This window comes from Pyrus communis, chromosome 10 (genome assembly GCF_041283825.1).
Source record: "Pyrus communis isolate YQ-2024b chromosome 10, ASM4128382v1, whole genome shotgun sequence".
NCBI classification, from domain to species: domain Eukaryota; kingdom Viridiplantae; phylum Streptophyta; class Magnoliopsida; order Rosales; family Rosaceae; genus Pyrus; species Pyrus communis.
In genome coordinates this window covers 26,334,620-26,362,214 of record NC_142574.1, presented here as the reverse complement: position 1 = coordinate 26,362,214, position 27,595 = coordinate 26,334,620, and the positions used below count along the sequence as shown (strand labels likewise).

At 35.9% G+C, this 27,595-nt stretch overlaps 4 protein-coding genes across 7 annotated transcripts; all 4 read left to right on the top strand.

Moving 5' to 3' along the window:
• The first annotated feature begins 532 nt into the window (after positions 1 to 532).
• On the top strand, positions 533 to 6,782 carry LOC137727979 (copper-transporting ATPase RAN1-like). Of its 3 annotated transcripts, none has more exons than XM_068466842.2 (9): positions 533 to 1,087; positions 2,442 to 3,056; positions 3,319 to 3,748; positions 3,927 to 4,252; positions 4,486 to 4,544; positions 4,653 to 4,995; positions 5,312 to 5,512; positions 5,600 to 5,857; positions 6,144 to 6,782. In XM_068466842.2, the coding sequence occupies exons 1-9, from the start codon at positions 788 to 790 to the stop codon at positions 6,618 to 6,620; spliced, it is 3,009 nt and encodes a 1,002-aa protein (XP_068322943.2). In that variant the 5' UTR covers positions 533 to 787; the 3' UTR covers positions 6,621 to 6,782. The 3 variants fall into 3 exon arrangements, with proteins under 3 accessions (XP_068322943.2, XP_088534030.1, XP_088534029.1); XM_088677904.1 differs by having other exon boundaries at positions 780 to 1,087; positions 1,978 to 3,056; XM_088677903.1 differs by having other exon boundaries at positions 826 to 1,087; positions 2,428 to 3,056.
• An 8,310-nt stretch (positions 6,783 to 15,092) lies between these two features.
• LOC137730136 (uncharacterized) lies at positions 15,093 to 16,170 on the top strand. Its single transcript, XM_068469199.2, has one exon. The coding sequence runs from the start codon at positions 15,352 to 15,354 to the stop codon at positions 16,054 to 16,056; it is 705 nt and encodes a 234-aa protein (XP_068325300.2). The 5' UTR covers positions 15,093 to 15,351; the 3' UTR covers positions 16,057 to 16,170.
• Positions 16,171 to 20,260: 4,090 nt separating this feature from the next.
• On the top strand, positions 20,261 to 22,398 carry LOC137729615 (glycine-rich RNA-binding protein 4, mitochondrial). The gene is made up of 4 exons (XM_068468593.2): positions 20,261 to 20,476; positions 21,655 to 21,723; positions 21,818 to 21,924; positions 22,010 to 22,398. Exons 1-4 carry the CDS (start codon positions 20,332 to 20,334, stop codon positions 22,145 to 22,147), a joined length of 459 nt encoding a protein of 152 aa, XP_068324694.2. The 5' UTR covers positions 20,261 to 20,331; the 3' UTR covers positions 22,148 to 22,398.
• Positions 22,399 to 23,874: 1,476 nt separating this feature from the next.
• On the top strand, positions 23,875 to 27,197 carry LOC137729795 (choline-phosphate cytidylyltransferase 1). 2 transcript variants are annotated; one of them, XM_068468817.2, is made up of 8 exons: positions 23,875 to 24,182; positions 24,517 to 24,630; positions 24,955 to 25,050; positions 25,143 to 25,185; positions 25,545 to 25,700; positions 25,800 to 25,880; positions 26,687 to 26,797; positions 26,943 to 27,197. In XM_068468817.2, exons 1-8 carry the CDS (start codon positions 24,055 to 24,057, stop codon positions 27,069 to 27,071), a joined length of 858 nt encoding a protein of 285 aa, XP_068324918.2. In that variant the 5' UTR covers positions 23,875 to 24,054; the 3' UTR covers positions 27,072 to 27,197. The 2 variants fall into 2 exon arrangements, with proteins under 2 accessions (XP_068324918.2, XP_068324919.2); XM_068468818.2 differs by lacking the exon at positions 24,517 to 24,630 and having other exon boundaries at positions 23,913 to 24,182.
• Positions 27,198 to 27,595: the final 398 nt, after the last annotated feature.

The following is a 27,595-nucleotide window of genomic DNA, read 5'->3' as shown; positions in this document are numbered from 1 at the left end:
CAATTAAGTGATTCAAATTTTAAAGTTGATAAATTACACGATGACGGTCAGAAGAATGATGAAATGACTCTGTGACCCTGTTCGTTTCTCGAAAGGTGAACTGTTGTGCGAAGCCACTTACTGGTCTCATTTTTAAACAAATCAAAACAAATTTAATCAAGTTATTTTATTTTTTTATCACTTTGTGATCGTTGACAATATTCTAATGTCAAACAATTTGATACGTTATGTCATTGTGATAGACTATTCGTAATTTATAGTCTGACAACAAAAAAAATTGGTGTAACAAGAATATGTTACATTTACGCAATCAAAATTAAAACTTATTTCAGGAGCTATGTCATTCATATAATTCATCACGAAAGAAGAGAGACATGCGCAAACAATTCAAATCCGGTTAGGTGTAGACAAATTTCCCTACGACCTTAAGACACGTTTTGTAGTATTTAGACTGATTCTTTTGGTCGTCTTCACGAACACACGCCTCATTGGTTGCCCTAAAAAGCCACCTCCTTCGTGTAGTACAAAAACTACCAAGTAAGAAGTACAACTCAGTAGGGCCAGTACCCACCCCTCGCATTTGTAATTACCAAATACCTCCAAGGGTAAAAGAGTAAAATCGTCACCCTTCTTTCCTACCACCTCTCCCAGAACTTTGGTTAAAAAATTGCTGTCTCAACCATCTCCCTCGGAAAAGTCTCCTTCCTCCTCCCTTTCTCTCTCTACAATTCGCTCCATTTTTTTTTATAAATTTCTCGGGTTTTTTCTATCGGCTCGGTACCTTACAATGGCGCCGAGTCCCAGAGACCTCCAGCTTACCCAAGTCTCCGCCAGAGATCGGGAGTCGATGGTTGCCGCCGGCGACTTCGGTGATTCGGAGGACGTGAGACTTCTGGATTCCTATGAGAATTCAGAGGGAGTTGAAGCGGGGATGAAGAGGGTTCAAGTCAGAGTCTCTGGTATGACATGTGCTGCTTGCTCGAATTCTGTCGAAGGTGCTCTGCAGAGCGTCAATGGGGTTCTCACGGCCTCCGTGGCGTTGCTCCAGAACAGGGCCGATGTGGTTTTCGATCCGAGATTGGTCAAGGTTGGTCAATTTTAGCTTTTGATCTCGTTTTTGAATGCTGGGTTTGGGTTTTGCTGGGTTTTTGGGTGTTTCTTGCTGAATTTGGCAATTGGGTTCGCGTCGTTTTTTCGAAAATTTTCGTGCTTTTGGTGGTTGTTTTTGGGTGTCTTGAAGTATGGTCTAGTCCCGGTTGCTTAATTTTCAGAAAGTTTGGTTTTTTTATTTTTAAATTGTATTTGGGTATTGATTTTAAGGTGGATTGATCATGGGTTTAGTGAAATTTTGAGGTTTGGTAGCTGTTTTGGTGTTCTAAACTTAACGTCTTATTTGCTAAGGGTTACTATGGTTTTCGAATAATCGTAGGATCCCGTTTTGGTTGGTAATGCTTTTCATTAATTTATTAATTTATTTATGATTTATGTTGGGACTGGATCATGATTAAGGGTTAATTATTTGGTAACTCAGTTATTTTGTAGTTGTACTTTATATACTTGGAGCTGCAATCATGATAGGAATTAGGCTAAAGTGACAGATTAGTCCTCCTCACCCCTCTTTAATGATGGTGTATCCGATCTCTCTCTCTCTCTCTCTCTCTCTCTCTCTCTCTCTCTCTCTCTCTCCCTCCATCTGTATCTCTCTCTGTGTGTGTCTCTCTCTCACACACAGAGAGGCAGAGACAGACACATTTACCTCTTGTTCGACTGAATTATATGTCCTAAATTGGTGCATTATGATAAAAAATTGTGACCGGTGGTACACTTTTCTTTTGAAATTTTACATAAGGTTGACTCAGATATAGCATATGCCTGATTTTGGGAGGTAGCCGTACTCAACTGGATCAGATAGCTTATGTAGATATGGGTACGACTTGTTTTGAAAATTAAAATAATGTAAGGATGTTCTCTATCCAGATAATGCAAGGAACCTGCATTTTGATCAGCTACTTTTGAAAGCAGTGAAGCTGCCGATGACATGCTATTCGTACTATAAATGTGGAAACTCTCTCTGAAACTCTCCTTGATCTTATGTAATCTTCAATAATTCGGATCCCTTTCACGTTTTTACTTTCAACTTTTCTAGGCTTTGCATAGTATCTGCACTTGTTGGTTGAATTGGTTTATTTTCGACTATTGTATTGGATGATGTTCCTATGAACTTCACAGAAAAGTTAGAACGATTTATAGGATTGTTAGGTTGGGAGTTTAATTCTAAATTTTCTGTTGCTGTACCTGGACATTTCCTGAGTAAACTTACCTTGTATTCTTCAGTTGATTCCTTTTGGGGATAACCTTGATTGTATACTGTTTACCACCATGTTATTCAGAAGTAGGGTGCTCTAATAGTTACTGAGACAACTTTAGCTCTATTCATTCAGGATGAAGACATCATGAATGCAATTGAAGATGCCGGGTTTGATGCAGAGGTTATACCTGAGCCTAGTGCAAGCGGAACAAAGCCACATGGTACCCTGTTGGGTCAGTTCTCAATAGGAGGTATGACCTGTGCAGCCTGTGTGAACTCTGTTGAAGGTATTCTAAAAGGGCTTCCTGGAGTCAAAAGAGCCGTAGTAGCTCTGGCTACTTCACTGGGGGAAGTGGAGTATGATCCTACATTAATTAGTAAAGATGATATAGTGAATGCCATTGAAGATGCTGGTTTTGATGCATCACTTGTACAGAGTAGCGAACAGGATAAAATCATACTGGGAGTTGCAGGCGTATTCAGTGAGATGGATGCACAGATGTTAGAAGCCATAATTATCAACTTGAAAGGTGTGAGACATTTTCGTTTTGACAGGATTTCAAGCGAACTTGAAATTCTCTTTGATCCTGAAGTTGTTACTTCTAGATCCTTGGTTGATGGGATTCATGAGGCCAGCAATGAGAAATTTAAACTACAAGTGGCAAACCCTTATACAAGAATGACTTCTAAAGACATCAGTGAAGCCTCAAATATTTTTCGGCTATTTCTTTCCAGTCTGCTTCTCAGTGTGAGTATATTTCCTTCTGTCATTGAACAGACCACTTCTATCATTAGAGAAACTAAGTTAATTAATTATAAATTTCAATTTTCTAAACAGAGCATATTGTTTCTTATATATTTCACTCAGAATGCATCGAGACACTAGTCTTCAAGAGCTCTTTTAGACACCTAGTCGTTATATTTTCGTTTTTCTATGCATGCATGCATAAGTATAGATATGTATATATTACGTTTAAAATCTATTACTGATATCAATAAATTGTCTCCAGATTCCTATCTTTTTCATTCGAGTAGTTTGTCCTCATATTCCGCTTCTGTATTCATTACTGCTCCGGAGATGTGGGCCCTTCGTAATGGGTGATTGGTTGAAATGGGCGTTGGTCAGTGTTGTTCAGTTTGTTATTGGGAAGCGCTTCTATGTTGCAGCTGCCAGAGCTCTACGAAATGGTTCAACTAACATGGATGTTTTGGTTGCATTGGGAACTTCGGCCTCTTACTTCTATTCTGTATGCGCGCTTCTATATGGTGCAGTTACTGGGTTCTGGTCTCCAACTTACTTTGAAACAAGTGCCATGCTAATAACATTTGTACTTTTGGGGAAGTATCTGGAGTGTCTTGCAAAAGGAAAAACATCAGATGCCATCAAGAAATTGATAGAACTTGCTCCAGCTACAGCATTGTTGCTTGTCAAGGACAAAGGTACATTGTTTGGTTCTGTTTGTTTTTTCATTTTCCTTTTCACCCTTACCAATTTATATTTCCTTTTCCTGTATTTAATATCTGATATAGTTACCATTTTTTAACCACATCAAAGTTTTGGTCGGATTGATTTTAAACTTCTAGATAACTGGCTAATTTCGATTATATTGTTTATTAGGTGGGAAAGTCATTGGAGAAAGGGAAATTGATGCCTTGCTAATTCAGCCCGGGGATGTGTTAAAAGTTCTTCCTGGTACAAAAGTTCCTGCTGATGGTATGGTTGTGTGGGGTTCAAGCTATGTCAATGAGAGTATGGTGACTGGTGAAGCTATACCTGTTTCAAAGGAAGTAAATTCATTAGTTATCGGAGGAACGATAAATTTACATGGCGCCCTTCACATACAAATTACAAAAGTTGGATCTGATACAGTTTTAAGTCAGATAATTAATTTGGTTGAGACTGCTCAGATGTCCAAAGCTCCTATTCAGAAATTTGCTGATTATGTAAGTGCTGGAAATGTAGTTTTCAATTAGTTTGTCTATGTGATACTTCTTTGCTATATATGAATATCATTTCAAGGGTATTAGGAATTATTTCTTATAAAGTTGCTTGTGAGAAGATGCCAAGTGCCCCTATATGTTTAGCCCATCTTTATTTCCACTAAAGCTAATTCAGCAACTGCTGTAAAGTTTAAGGTAAAGTGAAATTAATGTCTTCCATCTCTTCATAACTGCAGGTTGCTAGCATTTTCGTCCCTACTGTAGTTGCCTTGGCATTGTTGACATTATTGGGTTGGTAAGTTCACCATATTTATTATGATCTTTTGCATAATTAGTGAATTTGTAAGTTGAGAATGTTTAAGCCAGCTGTTGATAACTTATATCTTCTATTGATTTGCTTTAGGTATACTGCTGGAGCCTTTGGAGCTTACCCAGAAGAGTGGCTCCCTGCAAATGGAAATCACTTTGTATTTGCCCTTATGTTTTCCATATCAGTTGTGGTGATTGCATGTCCTTGTGCACTGGGCTTGGCAACACCAACTGCTGTCATGGTTGCGACGGGGGTTGGCGCTAATAATGGTGTGCTGATAAAAGGAGGAGATGCTTTGGAAAGAGCTCAGAAGATCAAGTATGTGATATTTGATAAAACAGGTACCCTGACCCAGGGAAAAGCGACGGTTACTACTATAAAAGTTTTCACGGGAATGGATCGTGGAAAATTTCTTAAATTGGTGGCATCTGCAGAGGTAACTTTCTATTACCTGACTAGTTTCCACTTTTTTTCCAGTCTCGTTTCTATGTTCTTGTCCTTTGGATTTGAACTATTATGGTGCTTCAACATCTCCAGAGAAACCTCCTTTGTATATCATTATTATTTTATTTTTAATTCAAAATGTTTTCTTCTTTTTTTTTTTTTTTTTTTTCTTTTCTTTTCTGGCAGTCCTTGACATCTAATATTGTTCCATGCTTTAATAGAAAGTTCTAAACATTCAGCTGTAGAAAGGTGACAGCAATTTTTATGTCCGCTAATATATTTTTCATATTTTCCTTGTGTTGTCTCAGGCTAGCAGTGAACACCCACTGGCAAAAGCAATAGTGGAATACGCACGCCATTTTCACTTTTTTGATGAGCCTTCTGTAGCTGATGATGCACCGAACAAGAGCAAAGACACCACAATTTCGGGATGGCTTTTTGATGCCTCAGAGTTCTCTGCTTTGCCCGGAAGAGGTATCCAGTGCTTTATAGATGGAAAACTTATTCTGGTGAGTTCTAAATTTCCATATGGCTTCCACCCTTATATGCTTTTACCCATCCAAGGTTGCTTATTGGAAGTATTATTTCCTAAACAGGTCGGTAATAGGAAGCTGATGACTGAAAGTGGAATCGACATTCCTACACATGTAGAGAATTTTGTTGTAGAGCTGGAAGAAAGTGCAAAGACGGGCATACTTGTTGCATACGAAGGCAATTTACTTGGTGTTTTGGGGGTTGCAGACCCTCTAAAAAGAGAAGCTGCCATAGTAATCGAGGGACTTCGTAAGATGGGTGTCATACCAGTCATGGTTACTGGGGATAATCGTCGGACAGCACAGGCTGTTGCTAAGGAGGTGAGCATATTTCTGTTTATCAATTATTAGTCAACCTAATTCTGATAGAAAATATATGCAACTTTGAGTGTCATTTCGAGTTGAGAGTTTTCATATGAATTGAAAGTTGGAGAATATATTTTGATTTCAAGCATGTACGAATTTTTTACCAAAAATTAAAGAGTTTTAATAATGGTTTGGTAACATTAGAGTCATCGGTTTTTAAGTTCTTTGGTCAGCCACATATAATATAATCAGTTTTAGTTGCGTAGAAATTTGACGTTCGTGTGAATACATTGCTGGGCAGGTTGGCATTCAAGACGTGAGGGCAGAGGTAATGCCGGCTGGAAAAGCTGATGTTGTATGTTCATTCCAAAAGGATGGAAGTATAGTTGCCATGGTCGGTGATGGAATCAATGACTCACCTGCCCTAGCTGCTTCTGATGTTGGTATGGCGATCGGTGCAGGGACCGATATTGCAATTGAAGCAGCTGACTACGTGTTGATGAGAAATAACTTGGAAGACGTAATCACAGCCATTGATCTCTCAAGGAAGACCTTCACTCGTATTCGATTGAACTACGTGTTTGCCATGGCGTACAATGTGATCGCAATACCTATTGCTGCCGGGGTGTTCTTCCCATCACTGGGGATCATGTTGCCGCCGTGGGCAGCCGGTGCATGCATGGCCATGTCATCTGTTAGTGTTGTCTGCTCTTCTTTGCTCCTTAGGAGATACAGAAAACCCAGACTTACGGCCATACTGGAAATAGTTGTAGAGTAGAAAGAGAAGAAAAAAAAGGAAAACTCTAGATTTCAACTGTGTAGGAAGCAAAAGTAAAACAGGATAAATAGCTCGAATTCGACTTTATCCCAATCTTGTGCTTTATGTTTTCTCCTTGTGTGTTTGTGATGGGGTGTAATTTTAGGACCTGGATTGTCTGCCCTTCTCATCCCATACCCTTCCCATCCCTTTTTATTTTTGTGATCACGATTAAGCCATATCAACATTTTATATTCCTATTGCTTTTTGTCTTATTATTTCTATAAAAAAATCAATATAAAATGTTGACGTGGTTTAACCGTGACCACATAAATAGGAGGGGATGGGAAGGTTATGGGATGGGGAGGGCAGACAATCTAGGTCCGTAATTTTATGCCTCATTCGTTGTAAATGTCCCTCTTCTCGTATATATCAAATCTTAAGGAGTGTGTTACTAAAATATACAAAATAAAAATTTATGCACATGTGTCAATTGTAAGTTTATCCATTGCGAGAGACTTGTCTGTAAAGAGGTATGGTTCCTTGCAAATCACAATTTTGGGAATTTTTTTTTAAATGTTTTATGAACTTGTACGCATTTATCTGTTGGTAATGTGCGTTAAAATTTCAAGTGATTTGTTATTTCAAAATTTTAAAATCATTATTTTGTCTTCTCACTCTAAATTCGTTAAGTTTTTCATTCAAAATGAATTATGTGCAAGGCACATGACTTGTGTTTAAAGTTATTTCGTCCAAAATAAATTATATGCAAGACACATGACTTGTGTTCAATGTTATTTCAGTGTGGCAGGAAAAATTAGTTTTTATTATATAAAGATATATTTACACAAGCCTTCCATTTGGATAAGAAAATAACTTAAAAATTTAGGTAGAAGTCGTAGAAGTTCTAATTTATAAATTGATATGCACCAATTCTCTTGTTTAGATTCATAAACATAAAAGTTTAGAATTTTCGAGTGAAACAAATTTGAATTTGGGACCCTCCAATTATAAGTTTATATTCTAAGTAAATATTTGTCATTTTCAAATTGTCATGAGTGAGAGTTTAAAAACAAAAGGTAAAATAAAATAAAACTCAATTATGTTTGGCCATCACTGCCACTTTCACCACAATTACCAGCACCAACACTAACCATTACTGCTGCCAACGCTACCCACGATCATCTTTACTGCTACCACCACCACTTAACATGATCACTGATATGCCTCCACCACCTAGCATCACCATCGTTGTTGCTGCTACTGCCACCACATACCATCGCCATTGCTCCCACTATCACCATAATTGCTATCGCTGCCACCACCACCACCATTATCATCGTTTGTTGCCATCACCACACTAGCACACACATTTCCTAACTACTATATCGTATTTCTCCACTTATAAGTGAAATGTCTTAGGTTCGATTATCGCCAAAAGTGAATTTGAACCACATTACTGTTAGCTCATTGTGAGGCTTAGCCCACTTCCCCATTCCTTAGTGTAGATAATATCGTTTGTTTAAAAAAAAAAAAAAATCTCTTATTATATATTAAGGACTCTAGAATCATGATAAATTCTATATTTAAATGTTGTTATTCTTTTAGGTTAGCCAAACAAGAAATTTCACAAAATTATAGAAAATCAAACTCCGTCGTTTCAAATTTCATGATTTTGGAATTTCTTGGTAATCTTAAATTTTCTCATCCAAAATTAGTGTAAGATGTGAGAGAATAAATTAGCTTCAGACCTTTGACCTCAATCCCACAAGTTCTCTACTTTTCTTTGGTACTAGCCTAGGATTTTTAGTTTCAAAAGCTTGTGATGAACCACTAAAAATGTACATTAACTCATCATAGAGTTTAGCTAATTGCAATATGTTGATAGTGAATCGGGTGAATGAGAAATCTTGTATGTGCTTATAAGTAGTTCGACTACTCTTGATGTTGTCATCTGTGAAGCCTAATTGGTACACGTGCTCCACATCATCCTGTTTACATTGTCCACGTATTAGGCTTGAAAATTCGTCATACATGAGAGGGCGTGTTAAGAGTGTATCCCCACATCCATAAAGGAGGGATCTTGTATGCTTATAAGTAGTTGAGTTACTCTTTATATTACCAATTTGTTTTATGGTAGAACCTCAGATGTCTTCATATTATATTTGCGTCAGATTGCATTATCATTTTTTCAATATCAAGGAAACTGGCAAGAAAATTGAACCTGCTCCCTAGCTAAGAAAAATAATTTACGTAAAATGAGTTCACTGTTACATGACTTTCCCATTTAATAATAAATTTGCCATATAATTTTTTTTTTCTTGATATATATTATTGAATACGGGACGTCGCAAAATGATATGATATCGTGAAAGTCCTCTAGCTAGGATGGTTAAAGGTTTACACTTTGAAAAAAAATATGAACTTTTATTCGTTGTAAGTCTCTCATATGTCAGGGTTGCGTGCGGAGAAAGAAAAAGACGAGTAGGGTTTGTGGCAAAGTTCAAATCAGTCTTGGCTTCTAGCACAGGTCATTGGTGACGCAATGACCAAGTCAAAACAAAGGAAAAAAAAAACCAGACATGGTGGTTGGTCGAAAATATACATGACAAGGATAGGGGTTTGATTCTTGAAAGAATTAGAGATTATACTATTATTTATTGCTTCAATTATTTCCTTAATTCATTTGTCCATCTTTGAGACTTTGATCCAAATATTATCGGAAAAGGATTCTTGTCAGATTTTTTTTTTTTTTTGATGATTCGGGAGATTTTGTGATCATGATCGTTTATCGTTCATCGTGTGATCAGTTTTTATTAGATACTATTTATATTTAATTTTAAATTTTAAATTTAAAATAATTTATAATCGCATGATGTTCGATGAACGATCATAATTACATGATCATCTAAAATCGTCAGGAAAAGATCTGACGAGAAATCCTTTCCAATATAATCAACCTTAATTAGTCACTATCGTCTTCTAGTACTACTCTAGGTGTGATGCTCTTTCACACATACATCAAATAAGAGACAGATTAAGCATAAATAAAACATTTAAGGGTAATGCTAAAAATATTTTTTTAAATGTAGGATTTTTTATAGACTAGTCACTTTATATAGTTTACACAATATTTTAATATGTTGACATATAAATTTATATTAAACTGTTAAGTGACAGTGAATCCATGAAGATTCCAACTTTAAGAGAGTCTCTGTAGCATTCTCAACATTTAATCGATTAGAGAAATGCTAAGGAAACCTCTCAAAGTGAAACTCTCTATAGACTCTTTGTTACCTCATAATTTAAAGTAATTCTCTTGCCAACACTGTAAAATGTTATGTTAAAAATATGAGATGACACATGATTTATAGAGAATATAACTTTTAAGAGAGTCTCCTTAACATTTCTCATTAATTTAAATGAAAGGAAGATTATAACAACTTTCTGCAATTAGCAATATAAACATCAAATAATAACAATAAATAAATAAATAAAACTTTTTCGACTTTCTCAACTTGGAAACTCATTTATAGCTTTATGCACTGTCAGCTCACAAAAAACAACTGTAAAATATTTAATTTTGAGTATGCAACTAATTCTCTTCCAATTGAGAAGTTTATGTAACCTTGAACGTATGATCTCTCATTATTTGTGAATTTTTACCAAAAATTGTTGCAAACTAGTTGTATTAGTTTGGTTTAGTAAATTACCTCAACTTCCAAATCAAATACAGAGGGAAAATAATAAACATACACCCTATTTTTATTCTTACAACTCATTTTTAATCTTGTTCGTTGTTTTATTTGACACATTCAATTGAACGACACAAAATAAATAGAGGTGTATGAGAGACTAAAATGAGTATAAAAAACAACTCTCCATGCAAAAGAATGAGATTCAAAACAAATGGTAATTGGAACATCATATCAAAGTTCATTTTAATTACAAAAATGGCCATCTTCAACATCCATGGAAAAGTGACAAAGGTGTAGGGTTCGTTTAGAAGTGTTTTTAAAATGACTAAAGCACTTTTGGTGAAAGTGTTTTTAAGCTCTAAAAGCACTTTGTTTTAAGCTTTAAAAGCACTTGAAATGTTTTATGCAAGAAGCACCAATTATGTGCTTCATGCAAGAAGCACTTACTATTTTATGATTCACTTGTATTTTACTAAAGATTAATTTCAAAACTACTTTAATCAAAATCCCTTTCAGTTATTTTAAAAATATTTTTCAAACCAACCTGTATTTCTTTTCAACAATAGAAAAGACATAAGACATGTTCAAAGGATCTGGAGTGTAAATTTTTTTGGTCAAACACATGTTAAACAACTTGCCCTACAAGCCAATCCTAGTGGATCAAGGGTGGGATAACTATTTTCTATCGTATTAAAAAAAAATAAAAAAACACCAATGCGCATGTCAGTGTAATTGAATTCCAGAAGCTATCTATCTAATTCATTTCTATCGCAGTGGAAAGCTTCAAATGCTTGATCAGCAAGTAAGAAGAAAAAAAAAAATAGAATAACGTTCACACCTGGATTACTTTTTTAGTATGTGGTCCAATATCTTAATGAATAGAATGTTGGGTTCTATATATGCATCTTGAATTTGAAACTCCTTCTCTAAATTAATATAATAGTTTCAAACTAGGGATGCAGGTTGGAAACTTGGAATGGTGTTTCAAATTCCAATAGTTAAATTTTCGAATTTGAACCTAAAAATTCCGAATTTGAATATTTTTTGAAAAAATTGGAATGCATTCAGAGATTTTGAGAATTCCGAAATTCCGATCTGATTTTTTCCAAACTTGTTTGGATAAAAACGTCCAAAACAATCCGATTTTTATAGTTATTTTGTAACATCCCACATCGCCCAGGGGAGTGATCCTTAAATGTATATTCTCATCTCTACCTAGCACGAGGCCTTTTGGAAGCTCACTGGCTTCGGGTTCTGTAGGAACTCCAAAGTTAAGCGAGAAGGGGGCTAGAGCAATCCCATGATGGGTGACCTACTGGGAAGTTGCTCGTGAGTTCCCAAAAACAAAACCGTGAGGGAATGGTAAGCCCAAAGCGGACAATATTGTACTATGGTGGTGGAGCGGGGCCTGGAAGTGATCCGCCCTGGGCCGGGATGTGACAATTTGGTATCAGAGCCTTACCCTGGTCGCGTGTGTGCCAACGTCCTCACCGGGCCCCTAAGGGGGGTGGATTGTAACATCCCACATCGCCCAGGGGAGTGATCCTTAAATGTATATTCCCATCTCTACCTAGCATGAGGCCTTTTGGGAGCTCACTGGCTTCGAGTTCCGTAGGAACTTCGAAGTTAAGCGAGAAGGGGGCTAGAGCAATCCCATGATGGGTGACCCACTGGGAAGTTGCTCGTGAGTTCCCAAAAACAAAACCGTGAGGGAATGGTAAGCCCAAAGCGGACAATATCGTGCTACGGTGGTGGAGCGGACCCGGGAAGTGATCCGTCCCGAGCCGGGATGTGAAATATTTACTCAAATTATATATTATGTAATTAACTTTTGTATTTTATCGTTAGTTATTGATACATTTTGTTCATTATTTTTATATTGAAAAAGATAACCGTACTAGTATACCAGAAAATTAATTGAATTTATACATAACCATATACCAAATATTAAGAAAGAACAATAAATTACATGTCTGAAAAAGTTAAAGAATATTCAAAAACTTATAAAATATATGACTTTCCAATTTATATTCTAAATTTTTTGAGATTATTCTAATTCCGAAATTTCCGAATATGGTGAAAATTTCAAAATTTGAAAATTGTGATACAATGCGATTTGATTCTGAATTTTGGAACAGAAGTTAGAAACGTGATTTCCAATCCGATTATTCCGAAACACACTATATTTCAAAGTCTCCCCTTCCTGTAAATAATAGTGTGTGTGTGTAGGACGCTTTTAAGGGAATGGATCCCTATTTAAAAAAAAAAAATGCAGACATCCTTTTAACCATTAGATTTGGCCTTAATGAAATCATGTGGTTGATATTCTGTCGTCTGTGATTTAATCTCAGCCACAAAATTTCATTAAAGTCAAATCTAATGGTCAAGAGGGTGTCCTAATTTTTTTTTGAAAAATGAGAATCCCTTCTCTTAAAGGGCGTGTATATATGTATTAAAAAAAAACTAGCATCAACTTCCAAGCTGTTTTAGACAAGAAATACTGAAATGCAAAGAGTGAGACTTTGTCGTCGTTAAAAGTTTAGTGTTCATTTACTACAATGAAACCTTTCTAAAGTAATACTTAAAGGAATAACCTACTTAATAATGACAATTGACTGAGTAATAGGTTGCCAAGTGCAAATATTGATTAGGTAATTGCAATGGCAATATCCCACTTTAATTCAGCATGTGTCATATTTGAAAAAAATATATATTTAAATATATATGAAAACCATGACTTGAAAGCGTTAAATTTATTAATGTTGTGTACTGTACTATACAACAAATATTATTTGTTGTGACGTTTTATACTAAAAATATAGAAAATCCCTAATCTCAAAGTTACCGAGGAAACTAGACTCTAAATAAATATTCAAGTAATGTCAAAGAAATATAACAGTAGTCTTATAATGGTGATTTTCGTATTAGTCTCCCTATCTCAACGCACACGCATGCATGCAAAAGACAACTGGTACCAAGTCACGGTTATCCATCTTTTTCGGAGCCTGGGAAGATCCACAGAGACATTTCAACATCCCCCTGGCCAGTTCTGGCTTCCACACCAACAGCGGGATTCGAACCCGAGATCTTTAGTTAGCAGCGGGATTCGAACCCGAGAACTCTAGTTTTTAGTTTAAAAGAAGTTTCGTAGTTCGCTATTTACCACTGGACCACCAGCTCATGGTTCCCGCACAGAGCCTTTGAGTACATTAACATTTTAAAGGGTAAATTACAAAAAACTACCTCAACTATCGAGTCATTAACAGTTTCATACCTCGTTTTAAAAAAATTTCAATGTCATACTTTATCTTAGAATTTATTGCAATGTCATACCTTCCGTCAGTTGAATGTCAGTTTCTCAGTTAAATGCGAACGTGCAATGAGACGAGTCCTACTTTTTATTAAAAAATTAATAAATATTATTAAAAACTTAAAAAAAATCATTTAATATTTTTTAAATATTAAAATAATAAATCTTTTTTTTTTGAAAAAAAAAAAAAACAAACAAACCATCAGTTTTGTCTACCCCTTCCCCCTCCACTTCTTCTCTTCTCCCCCATCTTCATCTTCTTCCCCTGACCCCCCTACTTGCAACCCAGTTCGTCTTCCCTTCGCACCCGCACCCACTCTCTTCCTTCCTCTACACACTTCACTCCTTAAATCCACACCCATTCCTCCCATTTTCTCGGTGCCTAGGTTCTCCACCCACAGAATCAGACTGGTGAAGGGTTCCTAATCCACCTCATGAACCCGGCGATGGCGTTAGACGGGATCTGGGTTTTTTTTTTTTTTTTTTCCTTTTTTTTTTTTTTTTCTGGGTTGCAGGTAGGGGTTCAGGGAAGAAGATGAAGATGGGGGAGAAGAGAGGAGGAGAAGAGGGGGTAAGACGAACTGAAATTTTATTTATTTATTATTTATTTTCTTCTTCTGGGTTGCAGGGGAAGAATATGAAGATGGGGGAGAAGAGAAGAAGTGGGGAGGGGGGTAGACGACTGATGGTTTGTTTTTATTTTTTTTAAATTAATTATTATTTTAATATTTAAAAAATATTAAATGATTTTTTTAAGTTTTTAATAATTTTTTAATAAAAAGTGGGCCTATCTTATGTCACGTCAGCATTTAAGTGAGGAACTAACAGTATATTGCAACAAATTTGAAGATAAAGTATGACATTGAAACTTTTTAAAGACGAGGTATGAAACTGTTAATAATCTAATAATTCAGATAGTTTTTTGTAATTTATGCCATTTTAAATGTCCTTATCTGAAAACTTATTTAATGGAGCAGAAAAATGTTTAATTAATTAAGTTTTTCTAACCATGGTTAGCTTCTTTTTAACAATTTTCTGACCAAAGAAGCATAGACCGTCTCAAATTGGCTCCACCAATAAATTGGAGTCCAATTGTGATGTGGCTATGACGACCTTGATGCTAGCTAACCAGAAAATTTTCATTGTAATCGGAACACGAGTGGTATATTACGTGTTTTTATAGAAGTAATGAAAATTTTTATTTTTTAACTTATTAATTGTTTAACATTTTTATTTTTTAAGTTATTAATTTTAACACATATATTTTACTATTTGTATAATGATACGTGACGTATCACTCTATGTAACGGTCACTGAAAAAAATCTCCTAGCTAACCGATGCAATTTCCAGGAAGCACTGTCACCGCATGCGTCCCCAATAAGCATCTTTCTCCTCTATGAATGGAAAGGTCAACAAAAAGAATTGTCTTAATATTGACCAAAAGTCACTCTAAGTACAGTAGAGATATAGAGCTTATTTATAGTTCCCTTCACAACGTAATAGAGTGACATATATCGCCCACCACTCAAAACCATGAGGTGCCATTGTTGAAACTCTAACAGTGCTTCTCTACTCACTGTCCTAAATATGTTGAGATCTTTGGCCGATACCATACTGGTACTTCTTCAGCAACTGTCATCCTCTAGGGTTCCTCGGCATTCAATCACTCCAAGTAAGTAAAAATCCAATCAATTCCTATATTGTAAGTTATTTTACAGTTTTCAGGCATCAAAAAGGACAAATATGCCTGGTTCGAATGAGTGGGGGCAATACTACCAACACGCCCTCATGAATAATGGGCAGAGAACACCATCTAGTAGGGGAGGGCTTTCAGATTCCACCATTGTTGCAACAAGTAGCCCTACTGTGACAGAGATCACTAGCAGCCCAGGAGGCCAGCTCACTCCAACAGGAAGTGTGTCAAAACCCATCAGAAGGAGGTCTAGGGTTTCAAAGAAGACACCCATCACCCTCCTCAACGCCAACGCTAACAATTTTCGAGCTTTGGTGCAACAATTCACAGGTTGTACTGCTTCTAGCACATCCCTTTCCTTTGGGAACCAAAAGGGTCCGATCAACTTGAGTTTTGGATCCAATAATAATGTGACTGGTTCTGTAATGACACCTTTTGTCAATCGCAACTATAACTACCAGTATCAGCAACAGTTGCAGCGGTTGGCGCAGCAGCCACTACAATTACAACAAGAACAACAACAACTACATCGACAACCGCTGCTACAGCTACGAGAAAATCAACAGCTTCATCAAGAGCATCAAGGCATGTATCCGATTGATAACGTTAGCGGTAGTGGTAACGATGTGTTTCAGTATTCGTCGAGCAGTGGTAATTATAATTCTGTACCAACTATCGAGGTTGTGGATGGTTTTGTCATGGATCAGGAAGATATAGCTTTGTATGAACTTTCTGGGGAGTTTTTCTCCGGTTAGAACACAGGGTCACTACATATTCATGAAAATAAGAAAAGCCATGTAATTTTCTTATGATTAAGTTTATTGGTTTATGATGTAATATTAGAATAATTAATTAATATCTCATTTTCAGATATTGTTCATATGCATGATATTTTGTTACTTTCTTTTAAATATCAATCGATACTGAAGAAAGATGGGATGGAACACAAATATCCGATGCATGATAGACAAATGCTCTAACATCTGAGTTACAAATTACTTGCATGTTTTTCAATTTAATCATTATTTTGGTGTGGAGGAATCCCATGCATTCCCATCAGGAGCACGAAAATTCTGTATGTGTAAATTGCTAAACTTTTATTCTATATACTAGTATAGTAGTATATGCCCACACAAAGTGTGTGTTAAATTTTTTACTTGTTTTCTTATAATTGAAGGAGAGTGAGAACGTGGGAGTATGAAGAGAGGCAGAGAGGTTATTTTTTTATTTTTTTTAAAATTAGAGATGATAAAATCACTTGTGGGTGAGGTTTAAACAAAAATCAACAAAATTTTGTTTTGTGAAATTACGTTACTATCCTTAACATTTTTGTTATGATAGAAGACAAAAATATATTTTCACTCTTTTTTAATTGACAAAGAGAGTTTCATTGATATGTAGTTTAGATAATATTTTTAAGGTTTTCAAGCAAGTAACATTTGTTAATTACAATATTTCAATTTCCTTATAGCTAGTCAAAGCAATGTAAACACTACAGCTTAATTTGAGATTATAAAAACAAATACCTACTTCATAAAAAAAATTGGGTTTTGGTCATCTGTTCTGCTCCTAATTATATACTTACTAGTCTTGGGAGTCAAAAGAATTGATGGTTTACCATAAAACTAATTGGTAATATACATGAAAAGTAGCCTAAATACTTATAAGTACATACAAAATCCCTTATTTCCCCGATGCGAGATTAATACTTTCAACACGCCCCCTCACGTGTGGCGAATTTTCAAGCCTAGCATATGGATAACACAAATCGAGTGACGTGAAAACGTGTGACTAGCACATGGATAACACAAATCAAGTCAAGTGAAGACGTGTAACTATTAAGCTTCACACGTGGAACAACTAGCTCTGATAACATGAAGAAAATTAACGTTCCACCATAAAACCAAATGACAATCTGAAAAATAGCTCAATTATTTATAAGTACATGCAAAATCAAAATCGCTGTTTTCCTTGACTTGAGATTAATACCTCAACACCATGGAGGTTCCAATGTTTCATTATTGGTGGTGTGATGCAGTAGTGGTGCTAGCACAGCCGCAGTACTCAATTTAGTCAGGGGTATTGACTAATGACTTACAAGAGAATAGACTCAATAAAGAGTGAGAAAAGGGTGAGGGATCGGAACAAGAAAGTGGCATGTTGTTTAATTGAGGACCATTTTTTATGTCAATCGACTCTCAGTTGGTTGACCAAGTATCTTAGCTTGCTGATTGGCTTGGTGGTTGGTATACATGCGCCAAATGTAATTAAGAGACTCAATCTTTTTGTTTCCAAGCACTATTTTAAAAGAAAAATGTTATTGACACTCTAAAAATCTTATTCTACATTATTCACAAGTGTATTTTTCTTTCATAATATAAAAAGTTTGAAGTGTAAAATGAGATTTTTAGAGTGCTAATAACAATTCCCTTTTAAAAACTTAGGAAATAAAAATGGAATTCATTTTGTTTTTAACCATCTAAATTGCATAAATTAACAATGAATCAAGTGATAAAAACAAGCAAGAGAATACAGGAACAAAAAGTGTGAAAATTATTAAATGCTTCACTAACATGCATGCGTCCAATTTTTTTTTCTTTTTGTGAGAGAGAATTTTGAGTACAAATTTCATAAATAGAATTATAAAATCAAACAAAAAAACAAGCAAATGAGAGTAATTGTAAATTAATGCCATATTATAGCGTTTGTGATAGACCGATGTATTAATATTTTTCGAACACATACTGACAATAAATGCAACAAATATATTTGCATGTATTATCTACTGAGGATTATTTTTCCTTTTTTTTCTCTCCCCTTCCTTCTTCTCCTGTTTGAACATTCAAGATTTCATTTTTGTAGAGAGAAAAAAAAACTGTGAAAAGACAGAAGGAAGATGAGAGAAAAAGAAAGGGGAGGGCTAAAAACCACCAAAATAGGATGGTGGATGGATATTTTGAGTTTAAGCTTCTAATCACATGAATTAATTTAAGTCGCTTTTACTTCATCCTTTTTTTTTGGTTCAAACTTCGAAGTTTTGCAATTTTCTAATATGTTTTGCGGTTTTCTATACATTGGGTTTTTAACTGTTAAACTATTAATAGATAAATTTTCCTATGTGACAGAAAAAATTTCTCCTATTTAGTGAGAGACAAAATAAAAAAAATCACCAAAATCTAATATTTAAAAACATCAAAATATAAGATCTCCAGAGCATGACAGTATTTTCGTGCCTCTGTATACGTTGATGCCATGAAAGGAATATGTAGTAGGCTAGTAGCCCACGTATATTTTTGCTCACATCCTATTTATCATTACTATTACATGAGTTTAAATTTTTAGATCTCTATCTATTCATACAATTCAGATCTTTATCTATTAATACAATTCTTAAAATTTAAACTCATTAAACAATGATAAATAAGATGATAACCATTATCATCACTTGAGGTGATCGGAAAAATTATTTTCCATGTAGCCTTGTTTTACTTGGACTGGTTCCAGTCAATATGCTCTTTCCTAAGCATGGAGGAAAATTATTCAAGCCTGAAGCCGTCAACCCAATTGGACTGATCAAATCCGGTCAATCCAAGTTATTGTCCTTCTTAAATAGAGTGCCGTAATTAGCTTCAAAGACTTCATGGTCATGGGTCTTTGTCTCCCCCTTACCTTTTAACTTGTCCATCCCCACCACTACCAAGTATCCTGGTTTTTTGTGCACCTTTGAGATCTTTCAAGTTGGATCAGGATCCTCTTGTGCGAGTCCATCAGACCGTTAAAATTTTATTCAATGGTTACAATTATTATAATTTTTAGAGGAACCTCCTGTTTGTAACCGTTGGATAAAATTTCAACAGCTTGATGAACTTGCTTAGAAAGATCTTCATCCTTAGCTCAGGAGAGGATCCTGATCCTTTCAAGTTATCAACATTTATGGTTTTTGAAATTTCCAAGCATCACTACTTAAAAGTAAAAATTCCAGGTTCATGAGCAATATTCGGAAGTCTCCTTTTTGACTTGTGACTTGTGAGTCTCCTGCAATTGAGGTTCATCACCTCTGTCAGGAACGTGCTTTTATTTGACCTGGTCTTGGATGTAAATATGTTTTAGCCTCTGAACTACATGTTATTTATTTATAGAACAATAAGGCAGCGTGTTCGTCTTTTAAAGTTTGAGTCCACTTTCCATTAAGTAAAAGTTGTTTAGAATAACCACTCGCTCAACTTGTTAAAATAATCTGTCTATTATAAGTAGGAGGTCTTAAGGTCTTAAGTTCAATTTTCATGAATTACGAATTTTGATATTTAATTGTGGCGGATCATACTCGTCACCCAATATCGTTGTATGAATAAAAAGTAATTAGCATATCATTTTGTCACTTTATTAAAAATAAAAAATAAAAAGAAATTATGGATGTTTAAAGTAGACAAATGGTTTACTTATTTATTTCGCAACCACATAAAGTGTAAATATAAATTAGACCAGTTGATGAGACTTGAAGCCCCATTTGGTAAGCATGATGGGATAAGTTATTTCCAATTAAATTAGACTTGTAACCCATCTAATGTTTGATGAGAAAAATTGCAACACGGATTGGATTGGCTATCCCAACATATCTAATTTGAGTTGTCTATGCCATCGATCCAATCCTATACAGTTTGGTGTTTCACCAAACAAGAATTGAGATTCAAAGCCTAAACAATTCCTGCCAATCCAATCCTATTCATGAGGGTCAATCCTATCTTGCTCACCAAACGGACTAACGGACTCTGAGAGTACAGAGTTTAGGATGTCTCATGGTCAAAAGACAAAAAAAGAAGGGGGGAAAAAAAAAAGAAAGGAGTGTGGCATTGAGAAATGGGATGGGCTGAAAGCAAAGGGTTGAGGCTGTTGGGCTGGGAGCTCGGGTTAGGACCCGTTCCGAAAAACGGGTCGCGGGCTTTTTGCTGTAAACTGAAAAACGAAGCCGCGAAGAACAGCAGAAGTTAGCAGAAAACTCGACACTCGAAAAAGAAGAAGATTGAGAAGGCATGTGGGCGGCAACGGTCTCCTTCCCTTGTTACGCATACCCGAAACCGATTCATCTGTCGAATCGTACGGACTCCAAGCCTTTGAAGCTCCAAGTGAGAGCTTCCTTTTTCGACTATCCTCTCGCAAGCAAAATCTTGGTTAAAAGTACGCTTTTTTATTACTTTAATTCATACAATTACTGTGAATTCGGTTGGTTTTCCATTTGGGTTTTCTTCAATCTGTGAATTGTGAGAAATACTGATTGATTTTCCACCTGGGTCTGCTTCAATGTGTTAACTTTCGTGTAATTCATGCAGTGGATTAGCTCTTGTTCTGAGTTTTTACTGTTTCACTATCTCGGTTTTTCTTGAAGTTTAGATTTTTATTTAGTTTATGCTGTATTTTAGCTCTTGATTGTTTAATTATGACTGACTTATCATTTGATTTTTTTACTTAATTTATCTTCTCAATTGTGAATTTTGTGCATTTTTGTAGTGTTAGATTGGAAATTTATTAGCGGGTAGACATATTTTGACTACATTTTATTTGGATTGAGGATGGTTAGCACGCACTCGAATTTCGCTTCGATGTTTAAGATGGAATAAATGTAGGTGAGCAGAGGCACAATAATGAAATTTGGCATGTGGGTGGGATAGTTTAAGATGAGTGTGAAGATTAGGAGGGAGCAGTTTTAAGATTGATAACAAAGAGAAAGTCAAGAGTTTGGTGACTTATTTCATTCTTGTGGTTTAATATTTTCGAAGAGGAAATGGATTAAGAAGAGGTTATTGATTACAAGAGGAAGTGAAGGGGAAGATTTCGGTCAGTCCTGGACACATGAAGTTAAGTAGGCACCAACAAAACGCAAAAATACAGCTAACAGAGGTTGTTCATCTGCAGGGTGATAGTTAACAGTAACACGGTAGCATTGAAGGCAATGGATTGGAAAATTGGTAACATCTAATCCATTTGTGGATTTGTAGAATACGATTTGGTTTACTTAAGCTGTTCTTAATTGCGCAATCACATGGTTTTCCATCCAAAGTAAGCTCACTGCAAGCGAAGATTGCTTGGAATGCAAATTAAGTACTACCAACAATGGAAAGAGCAAGGAGTTGGTAGCAGCTATAGGAATTTCTTCACTGAGGCCTCAGATCTTTCAATTTACAAAAGATGCTAAGTTTAGAGCCTTTTTATGTACCTTAGTATAGGTTGGTAGTAGCAGCTATAGCGAGTTAGCACTTCACAAATATATTACCAGGTAACTGAAGATCCCCAAAAGTATAAAGATACCATGCAATTTGTCTTTAACTGTCCAAGTTCTAATTTGTTTTGAGCTGCAGATATACCATATTCCACCAGTGAAAATAGTTTGCAGCAGAAATTTTCGAGTTTCGGCCAGATAACTGAAGGTACGTACCTTTATTTGCAGCAGAAAATAGTTCACATAGTCCAATCCTTTATTTTTCATGTACACCATGTAACTGTATTTACTGTGTTGATCAGTTAAACTAATCAAGGATGAATCCTCAAGAAGATCCAAGGGGTTTGCATTTATTCAATATACCAGTCAAGATGATGCTATGCTCGCCCTGGAAAATATGGATCGCAAGGTTCTAAATTTGCCATTTTTCTTTTGCTTTTTTCCCTGATGAAATATTACCCCTAGTGACTCATTTTCCTTTTTGTTACTATCAGAATCTTGACGGCAGGATCATCTACGTAGAGCTTGCTAGACCCGGGAAAGACGCTTATGGAGAATACCCAAGAACCTCTGGTCCCCCAAAGAAGCAGAATTTGCCACAGCAAGAGGAAGTTTCGGACTGCTGGTACTGATAGAAAACAGCACTGTAAGTACGCTAGCTAGAATGGAAATACCGGATGCAGAGGTGCATTTCACCCCTGCAACTATTAGCAGCACGGCCAAGTGTTCATCACTGTGTATGTATAAGTGGTGTATGGTTAGAGCATTGTAATTGGAAAGTCTAGGATGTCGTTACGATACAAATGAGATACTGTATCATTACGATATAGTTTGTAATGAATCTTATTTCAATTACTTCTTATGCTACACAGATTGGGATTGAGCACCGTTTGTCGAATGTCTCATTGATGCTCTAGTCATGGTCTGTATTAAGTCCGTCATAGGATCCAAACCCAATTAACCTTTGTTTGTCACAAACACGCTGTTGTAAATGATTGATGTTTGCATTTCCTGTAAGCTGGTTGCGGTTTACATTACTCTAACACAACTTCTAACTCAAGAAAATGCTCGTGTGATCTAAACGTATTCCATTGGGACGGAGAAGAAATTTGATTTTTCTTCCGGTTGGATTTCCAGTCAAATTTAGCCAGTTTGAACATGAATGTTTAATTCAGTGACCAACCCAAATAATATTCAACTTTTGGTCTGTTTGTCATAAACATTTTCTTAATAAGGTAGCAGCCTAGCAGGACAGACACCATTCTTTCTCCGCATTTTTGTCTGTAAGCGTTCAAGTCAACTGGTATCAAACACACAATTGAAAAGAAAAAGTATTTAAATGGTATAATATCAAAAGAAATGTGCAAAATCAACTGGTTTAGCAACACGTGATCTCACTTAAGTGGATGAGGTTTAAGTTTGACTAACTTATCATATATATGGGTGGATTTGTGGCATCATTTTTTTTATTCAACTTGACACATTTTTTTTGTGGGGTCTATTTTGTCTATCTTTTAGAACACAATTTATATATTATCTATATAAAATATCAGATAAATTCAAAACTATTAAGACATTCATTTATAGTGAAAAAAAAATAGACGAATACGGTTTTACAAAACAACCTTAAACTCGTAATTCAATGATCAGATCGTTAAAATATATTAAGAAGATCCCATAAAACGTTTGTCAAGAACTATATAAAAGATAATAATACCACATATCCATCTCCTATATATATTTGTTAATGAAATATGAAGTTGTGACGCATTCGTATCATACTACCATTTGTATTAAAAAATAAAGAACAATAAAAAATGGGAATTATTATTGGCTCCAAAATTCTCATCTTACACTCCAAACTTTCTATATTTTTCTCTACTAATTAATAAAACACTTATTGTCAACCAAAAGCCTATGAAATCACCAGTTTAACCTTCTAATTAAAACCGAACATGAATAAAAAATATGGGGCAGAAATGTAATTTCACACAACCAAATTTTGCTTCAAAGCCTCACATACATATAATTCTAATATATATCTAATTAAAAATAATATATTTGTAAATGAAATATGAAGTTGTGACGAATTCATATCGTACTACCGTTTGTATTAAAAAATAAAGAACAATAAAAAATGAGAATTATTATTGGCACTCTAAAATTCTTATCCTACACTCCAAACTTTCTATATTTAAAAATAAAAAATACACTTGTAAAAAATATAGAATGAAAATTTTAAAATCCCAATAACACCTCTCTAAAAAATAACTGATTTTTGGATGTCGGGTAGCCGTCAAAACAACGTTTGGGGGCGGGGATACAAATAATCAATTATCCTCGTCACACCCGAGTTCTTGAAGAGAAACCTGCGTAGAAGAGTATTTGTACGTTAACGTACAAGACTCCAACTGCTGTGGTCCTTGAGAGAGAGAGAGGGAGAGAGAGGGGCTGTGAAGCTCCCTGCTTTCTGTGTGAGAACCAATTCAGCAAAAACCCAAAGAATTTGCAGTTGAGAGAGAGACTGAGAGAGGCAGAGATGGAGGAAGAGAAGCAGCAGAGTATTAAGGAGGAGGAGGAGGAGCGTCCAGTGAGAGTATATGCAGACGGCATTTATGATCTCTTTCACTTCGGCCATGCCCGTTCTCTCGAGCAAGCCAAGAAGCTGTAACTCTCTCTCTCTCTCTTTCCCTCTAGAATTGAAGTGGGTTTTTATTGCTTCAGTCAAATTACATGCTTTTTCTTGAATATCAAGCAATTTCCCTGTCAAGACTTGAAATTGTTTCTGGGTTTAATTGGATGCTTACTTTCCTGAAGATTGGTCAAGTAACATTTTGAATTAGTTCTCTCTTTGCTTCTCTCTGCCTCTGAATTCGAATTCGATGCCAAAAAGTTTCTCTCTATGTTCCTTGTTACTGATTTTCCTAGTAAATTTCTAAATTTGATAAGTTGAATGAGTTTGATTTGGTTTTGGATTGTTTCATTTATGTCTAAACTCTAGGTTCCCCAATACGTATCTGCTTGTTGGCTGCTGTGGTGATGAAATTACGCACAACTATAAGGGAAAAACTGTTATGACTGAGAAGGAGCGCTATGAATCACTCCGCCATTGCAGGTTGGCTTATTCATTTGCCGTAAGTGTTCTTGTCATTTTCCTAATCTATGTTAGGTTACAACTTATCGTAGCAAGGAGTCGGATGAAAGTATTTGTTAATCTTATGCTTATTGCTATTAACCTTGTTTTATTAGTCAAAAGATTGCTTTTATCTAACGAAAAATGTTAATTTTGGTAGAACCTAGCTTTCCCTTTTTAGGGAGGGGGTCCACGGGATAGCCAAATTGTTGAACACCATATTTTTGCATCGTCACTCTCAGTTAGCTACTTGACATTACTGAATTGTTGTTCCTAAAGCATTGTGTTGTAATATATTTGCTACAGATGGGTGGACGAAGTTATCCCTGATGCACCATGGGTGCTCTCGCAAGAGTTTCTGGACAAGCATAAGATTGACTTTGTGGCACATGACTCTCTTCCGTAAAGTTAACCAACCCCTAATTAATTACGATTTGCAAATTTCTGCATCATCAATCTGATGCTTCTTCTTTTTCCTAAATTTGTAATTGTAGCTATGCTGATGCAAGTGGCTCTGGAAAGGATGTCTATGAATTTGTAAGTTCGATTGATAACTAAACCTATATGTTTATTTCCTATTAAGAACATTGTTAGGCCTTCTCTTTTTCCATTTTTGTATCTGTCAAGAGCTTTTTGTTCTTTGCAGACGGTCGTCCCATAACCGGTTATTGTCTAGTAGACTAATTCTGGGTGGCAATAGGAATGAATTCTTCCCGTCTTATATGCCATGTTTGCTTTCATCTTGCCGTGTTTCAGCTAATTGTTTATCAGTCAGTCATTCACTAACGTGAATGCTAACAGTGTATTAACTTTATTTTAGTAGTTTTACTCTGTAGATACATTTCTCCATCACTCTTGACTATCATTTTTATATGTTTACGTAAACCGCCACACAGGTTAAGTCTGTTGGGAAGTTTAAAGAAACAAAGCGAACTGATGGGATCTCTACATCGGATCTCATAATGAGGATAGTTAAAGATTACAACCAGTATGTGATGCGTAATTTGGACCGTGGGTACTCAAGAAAAGATCTAGGTGTCAGCTATGTGAGGGTTAGTTCTTGTTTATATGAATGTGTCATGTTCAAGTGATCACTTTCTTTTGTTCTAGCGCGAAAAGTGATCTTCGTCATCCTCATTTCTTACTGTTAGGAAAAGCGACTGAGAGTGAACATGGGACTGAAAAGATTGCGTGAGAGGGTGAAGGTGCACCAAGAAAAAGTAGGAGAGAAGGTATGATACCATGATGCTTAATAATGTTTGGTTCCTTTTTATACGCATCACTGACTAGGAGTATCTGAGATTTTAATCCAGTAGGCTCCAATACCATATATGTAACAGCATGCTTCAAACGCCTATACTATTGCATCGCTATCAGTTTGGAATTTCCTTTCATAACTGAATCATTGATTTATATACTTCCCAGTGGAGCTATGCATAAAATACTAAATAGATTTGGTTGCATATTGGAAAACAATGCATGAGATCAACCATTTGTTAGACTGATGATAGTCCAAAAAGAATCGGATGTGTATTGCCTTTTCGGTCTACCCTCTCCAAGGGTACCCTTCCTGTACTTTTACTTCTTCCACGGTCTAACTGTGTTTGCAATTTTGCTGCATATTTTTGCAATTAGAGCATATGTTTATTTTTTTAATGGACAATTGGACTTTGACATCTCTAATCTTTTATTTTCTTCTGGCATCATTTTTTTTTTTTTACAAATTTGTTGACTAATTCCTTAATTTTGAGTGTCGATGCAAAATAGTTCTCACATCTTATGGATTCCTTGAGAATAAGGTCATGTTTTGCACTCGGCAAGAGCGTACCTTGTATTTTTGAAAACGTTTAGGCTTAGAAAAACCAATGAGACTCACAAATTTTGTTGCGGACTTTAGTTCCTGGATAATATTGACAATCTTGTTGGTTTTGCTGGGCCCCTTATTTCCATGCACTAGTAAGAGCACCAGTAAGTGTGTTTTTGCTTAGAGATGTCTGGTCATAAGTTGATTGTATTTTACCCTCTTGTGAATGCGCAGATACAAATAGTAACACAGACTGCCACCATGCGTCGTAATGAATGGGTGGAGAACGCTGACCGGCTGGTTGCTGGATTTCTGGAGAGGTTTGAAGAAGGTTTCCATAAAATGGTGGGCTCTCTCTCTCTCTCCCTCTCCTTCGCTCTCAGTTTTGTTATACCACTTGCGTTTGCATGCATGACAGCTGATTTGAATACAATCAGGGAAGATTTTTATTTCATTTTTTTGACCTGAACTTGTCATGGTCCTGTAGCAGGGAACAGCCATAAGGGACCGAATTCAAAAGCGAATAAGGACACAGCAGTTCAGAGGGCTTTTATATGAAGAAGATGATGAATTCTATGATGACTCTGAAGAAGAAAACGATGATGAAGATGAGAACTGAATTTGCTTAGGAGCTGGAATACTTATCCGTTGTATTATTGTTAGTGGTCTGTCATTTCGTTTCGATAGTTGCTTGTTTGGTGTAGTTGACACAAAATCTTTATGAAGATCACAAATTTGTGCAAAATCGTTCGAGTTTCCACGAATGAATGGCTTTTTCCTTGTCGGTTTCGTGTTTCGGAATCTCGCACATCAGATGAGGGTGATCCCACCAATCAGTACATATTGGAGGATTTTTACAATATCCATCTAGCAAAAACCAAATTGTCACGCCCTGATCCCGACATACGTCCAGAATCAACACAAGACGTCACCAAATACTCGTATATCTAACATAACCCGCCTCCAGGATATGAATAAATCACCACTCAAGGTCCAAATTGCATAGTAATTTCCAAATATTTTATGGCTGCATCTAACCTCCTCGTTAGACTGCCTACGTACCCTCAACAAAGATCAAGCCCTTCGTAGTTCACCAATTCACTATACTTGAACATTCATCACATAAGTCGTTATGTCCCAACA